This window comes from Formica exsecta, unplaced genomic scaffold, assembly GCF_003651465.1.
Source record: "Formica exsecta isolate Colony F162 unplaced genomic scaffold, ASM365146v1 scaffold43, whole genome shotgun sequence".
Classification (NCBI taxonomy): domain Eukaryota; kingdom Metazoa; phylum Arthropoda; class Insecta; order Hymenoptera; family Formicidae; genus Formica; species Formica exsecta.
The window spans coordinates 344,877-361,602 of record NW_021851539.1 but is presented as its reverse complement, the minus strand read 5'-3'; the positions used below and the strand labels follow the sequence as shown (position 1 = coordinate 361,602).

General features: G+C 35.7%; 2 protein-coding genes across 4 annotated transcripts in view; one reads left to right on the top strand and one right to left on the bottom strand.

Moving 5' to 3' along the window:
* LOC115240457 (putative uncharacterized protein DDB_G0282133) overlaps nucleotides 1-15,590 on the bottom strand; it is a 17,701-nt gene extending 2,111 nt beyond the window's left edge. The window contains exons 1-11 of one of the 2 annotated variants that reach the window (XM_029815607.1): nucleotides 15,381-15,590; nucleotides 6,609-6,730; nucleotides 6,392-6,531; nucleotides 6,165-6,294; nucleotides 5,880-6,017; nucleotides 5,633-5,809; nucleotides 3,691-5,034; nucleotides 3,469-3,617; nucleotides 2,720-3,102; nucleotides 2,352-2,621; nucleotides 787-2,108 (exon numbers count right to left, since the gene is read on the bottom strand). In XM_029815607.1, coding sequence (XP_029671467.1) covers nucleotides 787-2,108; nucleotides 2,352-2,621; nucleotides 2,720-3,102; nucleotides 3,469-3,617; nucleotides 3,691-5,034; nucleotides 5,633-5,809; nucleotides 5,880-6,017; nucleotides 6,165-6,294; nucleotides 6,392-6,531; nucleotides 6,609-6,725 — 4,170 coding nt within the window. In that variant the 5' untranslated portion in view covers nucleotides 6,726-6,730; nucleotides 15,381-15,590. Of the gene's footprint in view, nucleotides 1-6; nucleotides 2,109-2,351; nucleotides 2,622-2,719; nucleotides 3,103-3,468; nucleotides 3,618-3,690; nucleotides 5,035-5,632; nucleotides 5,810-5,879; nucleotides 6,018-6,164; nucleotides 6,295-6,391; nucleotides 6,532-6,608; nucleotides 6,731-15,380 lie in introns of those variants that run through there. The other variant, XM_029815608.1, reaches the window with a different exon arrangement.
* LOC115240458 (pickpocket protein 28-like) lies at nucleotides 6,761-15,368 on the top strand. 2 transcript variants are annotated; one of them, XM_029815609.1, is made up of 13 exons: nucleotides 6,761-7,787; nucleotides 9,797-10,233; nucleotides 10,591-10,709; nucleotides 10,778-10,900; nucleotides 11,175-11,378; nucleotides 11,864-11,981; nucleotides 12,175-12,323; nucleotides 12,491-12,692; nucleotides 12,989-13,259; nucleotides 13,559-13,694; nucleotides 13,782-13,907; nucleotides 14,309-14,400; nucleotides 14,468-15,368. In XM_029815609.1, exons 2-13 carry the CDS (start codon nucleotides 9,871-9,873, stop codon nucleotides 14,653-14,655), a joined length of 2,091 nt encoding a protein of 696 aa, XP_029671469.1. In that variant the 5' UTR covers nucleotides 6,761-7,787; nucleotides 9,797-9,870; the 3' UTR covers nucleotides 14,656-15,368. The 2 variants fall into 2 exon arrangements, with proteins under 2 accessions (XP_029671469.1, XP_029671471.1); XM_029815611.1 differs by lacking the exon at nucleotides 6,761-7,787 and having other exon boundaries at nucleotides 9,161-10,233.
* Nucleotides 15,591-16,726: the final 1,136 nt, after the last annotated feature.

Genomic DNA, 16,726 nt, shown 5'->3' with positions numbered 1-16,726 from the left:
ATATATGTATATATAAAAGTTGAACAAAGGCCCGTGCGCGCAGAGATATCTTGATTAAAATCTAATTAATATCGCTTTAGTTGAAAAATATTAATTATTTAATATGATATTAAATGTGTGTGCGTGTGTGTGTATGTATAAGGAAACAAGGGCGATGATAATTTTTCAAATTCGATACATGTAATAGCAATTTGTTATTTTCTGAATAATAGTTTACTCTCTATATGTAAAAATCAATCATTATTTAACGTGCTATAATATGCGAAATATGCGCACATTAATTAATATTTTATTCGCTACACTTTTTGTAAAACTTCGAGAGTTAATGTCTAAAGATGTAATATTCATCTTTTCGTAACTATTCATCGTAAGATAGTATTTAAAGTTGGATACGAATTTTCCCGACGCATATATATATATTGTACATACAGCGCGAGAGAGAACTAATAAAAACTAAAAAACAATAATAAAATTATACATCACGTAACGAAGAATATCTCGCCTGTAGAAATTTACTTCATAATCAGCATAAATATATTCAAAGAATCTTCAATTTGTAACACTCTCTGGCAGTTCGTAATCGCAATTTGGGAAACGACTTGAAAAACAAAGTTATCGATTCACACGTGTATCATATCTTATGTTATCTTCAATCACGACGAATCGGAAAGCAAAACGGAGACATGTACGATACATATGTAGTCCAGGATGATCAGTATTTGCTATATATTATTACACGGTTTACAAGATCAGTTTTCCTCCATTCGAGGCTCTGATTTGCGCTACCTGCTCCGGAGTAAGTATTAATTTGCTGCCATTGGGTAGTGCCAGGGCGTAGTGGCTTCCGGTCTCGTTCACGACTACTACCAATTGCGTATTGGTGTTTGTCGTCGGTGGCGGAGGTGTATTCTTCACTGGTGTAATGGATATGCCACCCTGACTCATTCGCTGAATGATCTGCGGCGAGATGACGCCCTTCCCCGAGGCGACAGTGATGTCCGAAGTGATTACCGGCTTCTGTCTAGGCTCATTAACATTTCTCTGAGCTTGCACCGATCTAGTCTCCTTCTCCGTGGTATTAGTTTTCTCGGTGATGATCATCTCTATTTCATCGTCGCTATCGCTGAGCACGATCAGAGACGTGGTCTTCTGGCCGCTATTCTCCGTGTTGGATGTCTGCGGTGCTCTCCGCCGCGGCACTGTCTTGGATGCGCGTTGAGGAACGGTGGGTTTCGAACTATTGGCTCTTTGACAAGTGTCTTTGACAGGCGTGTTATTGCCTCTCATTGTACTATTAGGATGCTGCGAGCTCTGTCGCGACGTCGTCATATATCTATTGTTCTGATTGCTTCTATTCTGCGGTTTTGGTGGATTTTGCTGATTCGTCGTTGGTCCGACCATGTACTCCTGAGGTTGCGTACTCGTGGCTACTATATAAGGTACATAACTCACGTTGTTAACATATGGTTGAGTCACTACCATCTGTGAACCTTGCTGTTGAAAGACGGGTTGTTGTTGAACGGCGGGTAGAAAATTTGTCTGTGAATTCTGCATCACGTAATTCGGTTGCGCGCCTGGTTGCACATAGTAGCTTTGAACCTGTGGCGACTCGACTCCCTGGACAATCACATTCTGTTGCATCATCGAAGTTCCTAGCGGGGACATGACACTTCCTCCCGTGGCGATTCCAGGATTCTGCTGCATCACATAATAATAGTTCTGCTGTGGATTCGCGGGTCCATAATTGCTTTGTCCATAATGATTCGCGCCGGACTCATAGATCGGACCCTCGTCTTTAATATCCAGTTCTGAATGCACACTCTCAACAGATTCGAGTTTGCAAACCGCGTTCGTGGACGACATTGCTCGCTTAGGATACACTTCGTTCGTTGCGGACACGATGATATTAGATCCACCATTGTGTCTATCTCGCGAGTTACCCGTTTTCTCTCTAATCTCCCTGTTATTTGTGAGTTTATTCTTAAGTTTATCCTTGCCAGTTTTCGCATTAGCAAAATGAGGCATACCAGACGCCACATTGTTCTGAAACGTATTCTCCGTGATGCTCTGCACCTTATGTTGAAACGATTTTAATCTTCGATTGGCAGCTGTGAAATAATATAAATATTACAAGTTACAACAGAATTGAATGAGAGATTATCAGATATTTTTGGATTTCTCTATTAATAACAAGTATTTTTTATTTTTATAATAAAATTAATTAATAGTAGCAAAAATAAACTTCATCATAAAAAAACAAAACAAATTCTAAATAAAAAAATCTATAAATAAATAATAAAGCAAGAAAAATAATACGACAGTTTAAATTTCCTCGAAGATTCAGCACTTACACGGACGTTTATTTTTCCTTTTGCGAGAGCCCGGTAGAATCCAATCTTGGTCTGAGTCCTCCTCTTCCGAGTGATCGTCAGAGTATCGGGCTTTCGAACTAGAGTGAGAAGCGGATGTATCGTCCTGTGCGCCGGGAGCCGCATAGACTGCCTCAACGTCGGTCCATTCCTCCAGCTCGTCCTCGTCGCTCTCGTTGTCTGAATATAATTGTTCTGTATACGAGGAAACTCCGCGTGTTCGTAGTACTCGTCGCGTCTGTTGCTCCGCATCTGGAAAAATTGCAAAGAATGTATTGCATTGTTCTCGATACGAAAAATACGCAAGACGATTGCCAGACGGAAAATGGAAGAATGATAAAAGGAATTACTTTCGTCATTCGACGGACTTTCATTTTCTCCGTGTTTTTTGTTGTGTTCCCGCTTTTCTCCTCCCTCCTCAACTTGGTTTCCTCTTGTCGGTGACGCCTCGACGTCCGATGATTTTTCGCCGTTTCCTTTCCGCCGTTCATCGCCACTCGCTTCCCGACTCTTGCGGCGACTTTGCTCGGAATTCTCGACCGTGTTTTCGCCTTCGGTTGATCGTCGCTGTTGCTGGCCGTTTTGGGTGCCAAGTGAGGATAGGGCAAGTTGCGGTAACGTTTGTAACGTTGCGTCTCCGGGAACTGACAGTGGATCCTTGCCCTGCGATCCAAGAACCCACCAATTAGAGCTGAGACCACCCTCACTGGATGAGTCCTGATCCTCCACATTGCTACAACACACCATCAGTTTGTCTGCCATATACGCTCGACAAAGACATTAATGTTACTGGAAGAGAAATGCGGATACCGGCCACATTATATATCACACATGGATTGTAGCAATCTCAAGAGGCGTCAGGTAGTTTTTGAATTCTCCAGATAATAAAAATTAAACTACAAAGATATGAATGGCTATATATAGGAAAAAGATGCACGTGACGTTATTAATTGAAGAAATATTGCAGATGTGAGTTAAAACTAAATGAGATGTAGTGAAATAATATTTTCTATTTTTTTCATTATATATTTCTACGATTGTTTCAATGTGTGACAATGTGAAATTTAAAAAAATGGAAGCTGTGTGCTGCTATACATACCCTTCTTTAAAATTAGACCATTCCCTTTGAAGCTTTGCCCTCGCTTTTCGCATTGTGTCCTTCAAAGCTGCCTCCATTGGTTCCAGGAAATGTAATAATTCGTTTAACTTCATTACCAATGTCACTTCACACAGAGGAGTAACTTCTATCTGTAAGTGCCAGTTCTTTAGCGAATAAGACACGAAATATTATAAATGAAAATATTAATCGTATCAAACTTACTGCTTTATTGTTTTCTGAATCATTGGCTGAAAAACTGCTAATGAGATCCCTTAATCCTTCCACAGTGTCGACTACTAGTCGAAAATCAGAAACACCTAGATCAGATAACATCTTGTCAAAATGTTTCTTACACTCATCTGTTTTTGGATCCTTGGATCTTCTCAAATTATAACCAGTATTGGAATTGTTTGTGTAATCATCCAGAACGTATTCTACATCTTCTTGTGAGTCTAGTTCGCTCGCAGACAAATTTTTTTCATCTGCCTCATCCATTTTATCGTCCGCCTCCAATTTCCCCTCTTTCTTTACCTCATCTTTTACTGCTTCAATTTTGCTTTCTTCGTTGTGCTGTCTCGCTTTATATCGAGATCGTAGCCGTATACTCTTTCTTAAATTTCTTCTTTCAATCGAATCGTCCAATGTTTCTGTTATTAATGAAACTTTTACTTTGTTTAAATGAAAATCACATCTAGTCATTTCTTCACTTAATGATACACTATCGACAGAAGGAGATACACAGAATGAATCATTAAAAGTCATGCTAACATTATTACCACTGGTTTTTGTTTCACTCAGCTTCTCGTCATCCGACTTGGACGTCAATATTGAAATATCACTTACATTATCACTGGCAGAAATACTTTTGGCATATACATTTTCAGGTAACTTAGAATTCTCGGCACTAATTATGTCGTTCAGTTTCTCATCGTCCGTTTTTGAGCTGTTGGATAAATTATCACTCGACCTCTCATTCTCATCTTTTTCAACAACTAAAATTTCACAAGAACCTATTGTATTTTTATGTGCTTTTACGAGATTTTCTTGCGATGATAATTCGCTACTATTGCTCCCAAGCTCGTTAGTTTTCCTTTCCTCGTTGATTTCCGACTTGAGGTCATCTAACATTTCATTAATTATCCCTATACTGCAATTATCATTCTGATTGTTGACAAAACCTTTGAACATCGACGACGACTCGTTCTCGACAGACTTATCACTAAAAGTATTGGTATCGTAGCCACTGGATCTTGCATTTGATAGCGTACTTTCCTCGGACATTTTCGACAAACTCCTGCAACGCTTTCTATTTATGGCATTCAAACTTATGTTGTTATTATTAGTGCACGTGCTCGTATTACTCAAATTAGTATCCTCGCTGATAAAGGAATCCGTGCTATCGTTGCTGCACTTATAATTATTCAAATCGTTATTGTTGATACTATTGTGCCTGGTTGATCTGCGACACGATAAGTTATTGTGAGACTGCAATTTTTTTTGTTTATATCTACTCAATTTCGCGCCGATTAACTTGCCCGTTTCCATTTTATCTCGTGTTTTGACAGGCTGCAACACAAATAATTCATAACTTATAAAATTAATATATTTATAATAGATACACACACACACACACGTACACACATACACATATGATCTCTCTATATATAAAATATTATGTTTTATTTTCATATAAGCTCTCCATTAAAAAGATACCGAGTATTCATTGTAATGGACATCGTGTTTTCCAAGGACAAAATTCTTAATAACGGTTTAAGGTGTCAATAACTAAGTACTGCTAATTATACTATGAACACTGATGCTGCAATGTAAAGTAAAACAAATAAACTTTCTTTCGAAATTTTATATTAAAATAACATATTGAAAAATGTGATATTCGTGATAAAAATAATAATTTAACAAAACTATGAAATATGATATTTGGTTGAAAAATTTTCAGAATCAAATGTTATTCTTTTAAAACTGGATGTCCATTAAAATTGAAATTTATTATTAACTATTATAGATAAAATTATACAAAAAACGCAGCAGACTCACACACGTATGTAGTTTTATTATTTAAAGAATTTTAAATTTTAATAAACAATTCTATTATAAAGTTTTAATTTAACAAAAGCAACACATCAGATATCAGGAGAATAATTACCTTGACAGTCGATAAAATTTTATTGTTCAAACAATGCCTGTAAATTCTAAGATCGTTTGGAATAAATTGCGGAAAATAAATGTATCTCGTCCCATAACGATCGACTCCTAAAAGTGTTTCAAACTGATCCTCCCATGGTTGTTTCGCTATATCTTCCTGAACTGTTTTTCTAGTATGCTATAAAAATTAGAAGTATTTAATTTAATAGATTTTTTACTTTTCTTTTTCAAGATTATCACGGACTTACCATGATTGTATCACAGACGGTTTTCAGCAGCCAAACTCTCTGCTTAAAACTTAGATCTTCAAAGCATCTCCCATCGAGTAATGAGGCATCGGAGAAGACATCCCAGAATTCTGGTTCAACGCCGATGGTTTCTAGAACCTAAAAGTCTTTGTTCACATCCTGGTCACTGCGGTGTATATTATTATGTATGTGCATATGTATCTCCAAAACGCCGCGAATATACTCGATATAAAGCTATAAATAAGCAGTTATTGATTCGTAACGGTGATTTACAAAAATACGCACTTTGGTTGCATCTTTGTGCTTTGCGTGATAAACTTTGAACCAGCTCGCCATCTTATGCGCGAGAATGTTAGTCCAAAATTCATACGGCATCGGTGGCACTTTGCGCAGCTTTGCTTTGGTAATTGGGGAACTGCAATTTAAAAAAAAAATCGTTTACTTAATATAATCTCTTTTTCATCTTCGTATATATCATTCTATAAATCTTAAATTTAATTTAATATAATAACCTTAGCAAACACGTCATGATGTTTGCTAGTTGCTTCGAGGCTCTCGGTATCAACAGCATCCTCTCCATTTCGTATATGGAGAACTGAGGTATATTGAGAGATTCTCTTGTTAGATGGAGAAAGTGGAAAATTTGTGGTATCTAAAAGAATATGAGATTTTTTTTTATACGACTCAACGAGATTCACTGATAGATTTATGAATCATAATCCTAATTACCTCCCACATCATTTTCATCTCTTCCTTCATCTCGTCGGAGAAAAAATTGTCCTGCTCCCCATCGTTTACTTTTTGCTCTTCCTCCTCCGTTTTTCGTTTTCTGTTTCTGCGCGACATTTTGCCTAAAATAAAAAGAAATCCACATGAAACTAACTAAATCAAGATTTACGCTTTAATTTTATTTCGTGATTCCGCTCTGCGGAATGCAAAATGCATAAATGCATTAGAAAAAAAAAAAATAATAATTTGTATATCGCCAGTTTTTTTTTTAATTTTTCATTTTAATACATGGTGTCCTAGACCTATTGCATTTTTTTTAACCACTCGGTATAATTCCACAACATAATTATTAATTACATGATTGACTTTAAAGTGAAACGTTACGAAATATCACAGTTCATTGTTATCAGAATATCATAAATATACGCGTGGGATTCTACGTCATTAATTGAGTTGATAGAATCACGTGTGTATTTAAAAAGTACATCTCTCGTCATTTGCGCATAATCATTATCGTCGCTTATGACATTGTCAGTGCAAAACAAACGACGGTGACCTAGTATCGTCGTTGTACAAAGAGAGTGTTATCTCGAAAGAATTCGACCTTGTCGTTGCTCACGAAGGTTTCCCTATTGAAAGTATGCAGTATGTTGCGTATAATCATTATCTGCATATATAATCTTGTTAAATATAGTAAATTTCTTTACAAAAAAAAAACTCGCATTATTATAATTAATGTGAATTATTCAATAGCTTCTCATTTGGAAAACATTGCTCATTTATCATTGACTAGTCACATCAATAAAACATTAATTAATCCCTCGCGAATACTCGGCGCATATTTCGTGTCATCATTCAATCAATTTTGACGAATCAAAGCGTGACGATAAATTGCCGATTAGCCCAATGTTCATCGTAAATATAAATTGTCTTCGCTGCCAATATAATTTTGATATAAACATCATCATTTTACCACTGCGTTCTACTCCGTGAACTTCGAGGGAAACATATTTTGTCAAAGATAATACGACCATCAGCCGGACAAGCGACCGGTCGCGACTCGTGTAAGGTGCCGTTGAACATCGATAAGAATAACACGAATGTTTGTCTTGTAATTACGCTGAGACGATCTATTAGAGAGACAGTCACGAAACATTTCCACCGGACAAACGCAGACAAGTTTGTAATAATTTTATAATTCGTCTTATTATATACATAAATGTCGAAACTCATGTCGAAACTACCTCCAAGTGGCTTTTCATTATGCAATTGCTATCATTGTATCTTACGCCAACATTATCGCGTTTACAATAACGATAAAGTCTAATTAGTTATCCCTGGATTTTAAAAATAATAAAGGTAGTCGAATATGGCATTTTGCGTTATGTTGTAATATAAACTGATTCATATTTATTATGCACGATTGTCGCGTACAAACATGATAAAAGATATTAATGTATTCTCTAGAAATTAAAATCACGCATAATAAAAAAATAAAATAAGATCTTAATTTAATTAATGTTTAATTTTGTGATGTCGCCAGTAAATAAATTAATAGACGAGTGTTTATACGACCAAACTGGCAATTTATTGTTTGATTGTTATATCGTGTCGACCATATGGTTTCTTAATTTAATAATACATATTTTAGTGTAAATAAAAAAATTCTCTTGCAAAAAACTTCGATACGACTGCAGTGATGTGAGATAAGCTTATTCATGGACGTTTTTATTAAATAATAATATCATCTTTGTTTAAGGATAACAATCGCACACGAAGTAAAGAGAGCGTCCTGTCCCGTCGTTAAACATCGCGTCGTTAAAACGCATAACAGTTCATAATCACGCGATACATATGCGCTTTTATATACTTGCATCGATCTATCCTGCTTTGCATCAGTGATACATGCGTCTGATGCAATCGATAACATCATAACGGCGATAATAAATTGCCGTGTACTTTACACGCGCGTACTTTGTAATAAGAGAGAAAAAGACAGAGATGCATCATTACAGCAACACTATATTTTTTTGCACAACGATTACTCCACGAATACAAATGCCAAATAAGGGAGAACAGATGTTTTCGCACGATCATTTAATATGTGATAAACGGCTCGTCCCCGATAGAATAAAATTAGAAATAGTAATGACCCACGTTTGACATTTCATTTCTTTGCACACAAGAGTATTATTTTTTAAATTTTATTTATGCACACAGTGGACCCGTGACCATAATATTGAAAACAATTCGAGAAATGCAGTTCTAAAGTATTGGATTGTATCATAAATATATATTATATTCGCGATTACTGAGAAAAAGCGCCACTTTTATGTTTCATTTTTAAACACTCTATATTCCATTCCAGACATGAAAAAGATAGATATTTATAACAGATAAGTCGCGATCTCGTATGTCCCTATCATTTTAGGCTAATGTATATAGCTGTATATTTTTAAATAATGTTTAACTTCAAATTAAAATTTAAAATTTTTTCTCCCGTCAATAAAAACCGTCGGACATAAATTAATATTCAAGAATCGAGACGAATGATAATTTTATCAAGAAATCTTTTTCCAAGAAAAACAAATACAATCAAAGAATCTGCCATTAGAATTAAATCTAAAAAAAAAAAAACCAAAAAAAAATACCTAATGACGTTTGCGTAATTAAGTTTAAGATCGTGTCGCATACTATACCTTGTTAGTATAAAAACATTGGACATTATTGTTTATCTCTGGGAGATTATGAGCGCGCACACGCATAGCATAAGGGCTTGCGAGTATTCCATCATTAAAGTTGGGAGGATGCTCGACCGCTATTGTTACACTTTCAGTCAATTGTCAGCCGTCTTGGGGGATAGTTTGATAAAGCGTCGCGACAGGATTCAAAGGGCTTTTCCTATCTTATAAATAGGCAATAGTATTATCTGCCAGAATTCACAAATTGCGATTCTTTTCGAATCGTATGATGAAAAGTTAATTAATATACGATAAAATCGAGAACAAATTTAAAAAATCGAGAAAAACGACAATATTTTACAATTATCACACAGAAATATCCTTATTTATTAAATTAGAATCTCTTATTGGATAAGCCTCTTGAATATAAGAGCGCGATAAAAGATAATCAATTCGTGTATTGAAAAAGAAATGCTCATATAAGCAATTAATATTTTACTTAATAAGGCAACCTAAAATAAAGCAGTCTACGTCACAAGAAGTAAAATCGTCCCTTGATAAGAGAATGTATCCGTCAAAGAATGAAATTTGGTCACAATGAGCTAAAGGAGAGTACGACTGAAATGAAGAATTCATCACCGGACCTAAGAAAAACCAAGTCGACTTTTAACCCGTGGAACGATGCGCGCATGTTAAAGCACGTCGCTTCAAACAGAACGCCTGATTTCGCCCATCTAAGTAAATACGACTCGCATGTGATGCCGAGGCGATCCTCCAACCGCAAGTCCGCGGATATAAAAAATGAGAATGATTATTACAATTCTGTCGATAGAACGTCCTTTGATTACCTGAAAGCTAACAATTCCATCAATACTGTGCACCTGCAGAATCCTTACAGATCGCCCCAACGATTGGAAGGATTTGCGTCTCGTGATCAATCAAAGGTAGGATTAACAAAATCTAAAAAGTCTTTCAAGTTTTTTGTGATAATAATACATTGCTGTCAATTAGAATATTACAACCGCATTTTTATTATTCAAAATCATATTTGTGTAAAAAATAATTTAATGGAGAAATAAAATATATCTAAATATTTTACAAATGTAAAATAATTTTATAATTTATTAAATATTTTGGGAAATTGTATTTTTCGATAGTACAAGTTAAATATTATTAGAAAATATATCAAGTTTTGTTAACGAGTTTAAAGAGATTTAATCCAATAGTTTCTGCTTTTTATCTCTATAAGAAATTATTTATCCTAATCATATATAATTAATGTACACGCATAAAAAATTTAGGGTATGCACCGATCGCAAGATTTCACTCTGAGATCGAGGTACAATAACAACAACTTACTCAGGACCAAAGAATCAACCACGAATAGAAACAACGATCAAGAAAACGAAAAACTGGAAGGGTAAGGGCAAATTTCTTAAAACTAAACACCCGCTATATCTCTATCTAATCTACCGTGACCCTTGTTAGATCGAAGAAAAAGAAGCATCAACTATTCACCGAACTCGGTCAGCTTACTAAGCAATATTGCACAAACAGTACCCTTCACGGTTTACGTTACATCGGTAACTCGGAATTGTCAATCATAGAAAGGTAAAATATTCCTATAAAAAAGATTTTAAAAAATGTAGTGTGATGTATTTTTGATATTTTGACAATTAGTCCAAAATTCGAATTTAGAAGAGCAGAGAGACCGCAAAATTTGAAACAAATTTCCAGCGGTTGAGTCGAGAAACAATTTTCAATATAGTAGATATTATATCATTAATAATTAAGAAATTGCATCATTAATTATACAATTACTTACTATGTACACAAAACTCTAAGACTGAAAAATATTCTAGCATATTAAACGCATTTTTTGTAGAATATTCTGGATAATCTCGTTCACCACCGCACTGGGAACGGCTGTATATTATATCTATTATCTTTATCAAAAGTGGAATGGATCACCCATCATCATTTCTTTGAGTCCTGAGCCGGTTCCTCTTAACGAATTCCCTTTTCCTTCCATAACAATCTGTAACATGAACAATGTCAAGAAGGCTGAAGCAAAGCGGATCGAGCGCGGGTGAAGTACACATTAACTCATTATCATTAATATATAATTAACATAATTATATATATATACAAGGTGACACGTAAAGACTGTCCACTGAGTACATAACATTATTCTTTATCAAAAAATGAGTCGAAAAGTCCTGAACAATTTTTTTTCTATAACGCTTAATAAAATAATTATTATTGGGTAAAGTCGGGCCAAGTTGCGGCGGAGCGCTCACGCACATTACCAGGCGCGTGGCTCACTGACGTGCGGCTAAAAGTCGGCGCTAATTGGCCCGACTTTATTCAATAATAATTCCTGTATTAAGCGTTATATAAAAAAATGGTTCAGGATTTTTCGACTCATTTTTTGGTAAGGAATAACGTTATGTAATTAGTGAGTGGTCTTTACATGTCATCCTGTATACAACAATTATTATTATAACTATACTGTTATCGGAATTAATCAATGCGAACAATCGAAAGTTTTTGTTATGCGATTTTTATTATCAGGACTGACGACTTGGATAAAATAATGATGGACGACGTCTGCAATTGGCAAAGAAGCAACGTAACTTATGATCAAGATCAGGCTATAGACTGGAACAGGATGCTGCGGTTTATGATTAATGCACGTAGCATAATACTATTTCCTACATACATGAAATAGACGCACTGAGAAAATGTGCATTAAGATGATTAAAATTTGTTTACGAGAACTAAATTACTAAAATAACTAAAATTACATCTGTCCATCTCTTGAAAAGTCGATAATTGAGAATATTTTAGCTCAGCTTATTTTCATTCTTCGTTACTTTGTTCAGGTATCTCAGCCTTGCACAGACATGTTATACTATTGTCTTTGGCATGGAAATCAGACCGATTGCGATAGGATTTTTAATCCTACGATGACCGACGAGGGTATTTGCTGCAATTTCAACTCGGTGACCAGAAAGCATCTCTTCTATAATCCGTGAGTGGGACTTGATTAAATCAAGCTCGTGTAAATGCGTTACGCAATTTTGATAGATACAAATGGAAATATGTTATAAGTTTAGTTTCTAATCGCTGTAGAGAGAAAGTAGAAGCAAATTTTCGACTCGGGCATATATTTGCCTATATTTGCATATATTTTTTTAGACACGATTGGCCCGATCTGAATATAACGTATCCATCCGTCAGCGTCGATTGGAATGCTGAAAAGGGATATGACGCAAGTATGCCGCCGGATGTCATACCGTGGAGACCATATGGTGCTGGACTGTTTTACGGTTTGACTTTAGTCCTTGATGTGGAAACAAGTGAATATTATTGTTCGTCAACCGCTGGCATGGGCTTTAAGGTATCGCGCTACAAAAACCCCCTCCCTGTTATTCTCCTCTTTATCTCGCAAGCCAAGATTTCCATCTTACTAAAAGATGATTTCAGAGAAGCCATTTGTCGTCTAGAAAAATAATTAATAATTAGCAAAGATAAACATAAATATGAAATTATAAAATAATTAATGAACAACGAGTTTCTTTCGTGAACTGAATTATTTTCTCAGGCATCGACTGATCCTTGAATCCAATCTACAATGATGTACAGTCACGCGCCTTAATGAAATGACGATGCTAAAATATACGGTCCGTTCTATAGATGCTGCTCCACAATCCCGTGGAGACGCCGAAAATCGCCGATTTCTCGTTCTCGATCACGCCGGGCGAGGAGACCCGGGTGATCATAAGACCGCGAATATCGACTGCCAACCCATCGATAATCTCTATACCGCAGAAGAAGCGGAAATGCTTCTTCACGGCCGAGAGAAAGTTGCGTTACTACCGGACGTACACGCAGAGGAATTGCATTCTGGAGTGCGAGGCGAATTTTACGCAGGAAATTTGCGATTGCGTGCAATACTACATGCCAAGTAATTATTACCTTGGTCGTTGATTGCATAATTTCCCTGTAATAGTACATTGTTAAATAATATTATTTCTCTGTGTCATATAAAATATTATTATATATCTTAACTACAAGTAATCAAAAGATTCTTTGAAGTCCTGTTTAAGCACTCTCAACTTAAACATAATGCTAAAACATATATGCTAACATTACGAATATAGTTTGCGAATTAAAAATGCGAGAAAATATATTACAAATCGTTTTCAAAACGAAAAAAATGCCTTATTTTCTCTGTATTATATTAGCACATTTCTGTAATAACAGTGGAACTGTCTGCAGAATCGGCGAAAACCCCGATTTGCGGCAAAAGAGATGAACAATGTGCTACACGTGCCAGACGAGCTATGGAAACCAAACTCTATGACGAGGATTTGACGACTCCGATAAATGTTACGAAAATGTGAGTTTACTGTTCAAAGTTGTATACTCTTTTAGAAAAAGAAAAGCCGCGCGATTGCTCACGAGTTTTTATGTATTTATTTTGCAGACCGAGCTGCAACTGCTGGCCAGGCTGCTTCGAGATCAATTACAGGATAGAGCTTTCGCAGAATAAATTAGCATCGACCTTCAACGTCGATAAACGATACGTGAAGAAGAATTTGGATTATTTCACGTAATTATTTCATTTTAACGCAAAATACATATCACAAAAACGGTACTTGTTAATGCGAAGAAAAGAGTGCAACAGGTTGACATTTAGATTCAAAGATACAAGGTATCCCGGAAATTTTTATAAATAGACTCTTTTTTAAAAAAAAAAAACTTTTACACTAGAGCTTAAATACAAACTCAATTTTGACTACGAAAAATTTGACAGAAGTTATTAAAATAAAGGCGGTTTTTTTTTTCTTTGGACACCTTGTATGTGCGCCTGTATGTATATTATTCCCCTCGATATGCTCTTATCACGAACCTTATACTTACAGGCAGCCTAATTGTAAATTTCAAGACGTATGATATATTTCTATTTTTTTGTAATACGTTTCATTTTAATCCTTAAAATTATTTACGCAGGGAAAATATAGCGGTAGTTCACCTATTCTTCGTAGATTCTCAATTCACAAAATACGTAAAAAATGAGCTTTACGGATTCACCGAATTTCTGTGTAAGTATCCGATTTCGAGAACGATTTATAATTATAAACTCTAAAATCAATCGAATATAATTTGCAGCAAGTACGGGAGGCTTGCTGGGTCTCTTTATGGGCTTCAGTTTTCTGTCATTCATGGAGATTGTGTATTTTGCAACTATGCGGTTGTGGTGTCGTTTATACAATCGTCGGGAATTGCAGAGACCCATCACGCTTCAGATACACCCGTTAGATGATAGAAGAAAAGTAATCTATCCGTTCGCGAACTGAAGTTCGTCTTTTCCGATGCAGATGCGATGTAAATAATGACTTATTGTCAGCGTATTATGAAGTGTATCATCGAAAAATATATCGGGTGTGTGTTTTCAATAAATTAGAAATATTTATGATTCCCGATTCTCTACAGAATAACACGCGATTGCTCCGAAAGAAAATACTTTCGATTTAATGTAATTGTATTAAAATGAGTTAATTTTCGTGCTTATATATATGAAACAATTAAAAACGACCCCGATACGAAGGAATTTGTAGAATGTATTAAACGTCGTGAGATCCTCGAAAACTATAGGAAAAGAAAAGACTCTCGTTACTTTGGCAATTAAATAAACATCTTCCTTCGTGCACGCGCGCATTTATGGGTTCCTTAATACGTATCATTAACGCGTAAATCAACAACGTTGTAATAATATCGAGCCAAACATTCAAGGTTTCGAGGCGAATCGCGTCTTACTGACGACACAATCGCGTTTTATCATAACACGGAAATCCGAGCAAACCGGAAATTACACCAGGTGTCAGTCGAACATTTCGCCGACGAGGAAGCCGGATTCTTTCGTCGAATCGCACCCGCGACTCTAACTGTCATTCGAAGGTCGGGCAACTCTCTAAAACACACGATATATGAAACGTCGCGAGAAAAGGAACAGGGGGAGGAGGCCAGGCTTCCTCGTCGTGGCGAAATCACGCTCCGTGTTTCTTCGTTCTCGCGGTTTTACCTTTGCGTTCCTGGATCCGTTCGGTCAGAGATGCGATTTTCAACGGTGATGAGGTAACATCGCCACCAACATCGCGTCACGTCGAGAAATCCGAGTAAACAGCGTGGAAATCTCTCGTCGAGGCTATACCGACACTAGCGACGACGCCATGACAGCTGCGGCGGTTAATGTCACGTACTCACGCGTGACGTAACTGGAGCCGATCAGCTGCGATCACGTCGCACGGACACAAGAAATTTACATATAATTTAATCTTTTTTATTATCACGGAAGAATTAAGATTAAGAATCACCGAAATAGAGATGAACTGTCGCAAATAGCTACAGCTGACACATATTATTGCATAGAATTTGTCTTTAGATTAAGTTTATATTTAGATCTATATATCTTTTTATCATCGAGATTTCGAACGAATAAAAAATCAAACTGGATCCTCGGATCCTTGTATAAATGCTTTTCAAATAAAAAAAAATTGAATTACATATTACATATACAATTACGCTGAAATAAACATTTAGAATGGCAGTTAAACATATAAATACTAAAAAGAATTATAGATCTAGATTATAACCGATTTTAACAAAAATTATTTATTCGAAGCTTTTATTATTACTTATTATTTACTATAAAAGTTAGTATTGAAAAAGAGAAAAGAATATATAAAAATAATGATTTTCCTCCCATTTTCGGCAAAAAGACATTAATTAAAAATTATTTTAATATGTTTTTGGCAACTCTAGAGAATATATATATAGCGAATGTGATTAGAAAAAAAATCAATTACGCAAATAATCGATAATTCACAATTATATCAACATTACGTATTGGAGTATTGATAACATCGGGTCTGGTAATGAAGTGATGAACTTTGCAAATGGTTATTGTGACCTTTCGAAATCTACAAAGTTTTATCTTTCCATATATAATCAATGTATAAAATAACATGTGTGTTTCTCTTGTGGTTCACAGGCGTTCACGCACGCACGCACGCACGCATGCACAAACCGATGAAAATAAAGTTCACCCAGGAGTCTTCAAAAATGAAAATGTCCATACAGGACATCATTTATTATTATTACCTAAGATCTGATATAATCGTGCGCTAGTTTCCTTTATTCGGTACGGTTGCTCGTTATCTAGGCGATAGTCAAGTATGATACACGTTACATTCAAAATTATCGTTCTAGTTATATTGACAGCAGACTAATCTAAAGTGACATCCTTCTTATGACTTCTTCCTCTCCTTTCCCCTCGTATATAAAACGGTGTATACATGAATAAATTTGTCGGTCACGGCCGCCTCATATAACTCGTGTAACTCGCAGCGAACTCCTTATTATCAAAAA

Excerpts from the sequence above, each read along its gene's own strand:
- LOC115240458 (XM_029815609.1), top strand. The coding sequence starts at position 9,871 with ATGAAATTTGGTCACAATGAGCTAAAGGAGAGTACGACTGAAATGAAG. Across the intron at positions 12,324-12,490 it reads AAGCATCTCTTCTATAATCC|ACACGATTGGCCCGATCTGA; the intron begins GTGAGTGGGACT and ends ATATTTTTTTAG. Across the intron at positions 13,695-13,781 it reads CCGATAAATGTTACGAAAAT|ACCGAGCTGCAACTGCTGGC; the intron begins GTGAGTTTACTG and ends TTTATTTTGCAG.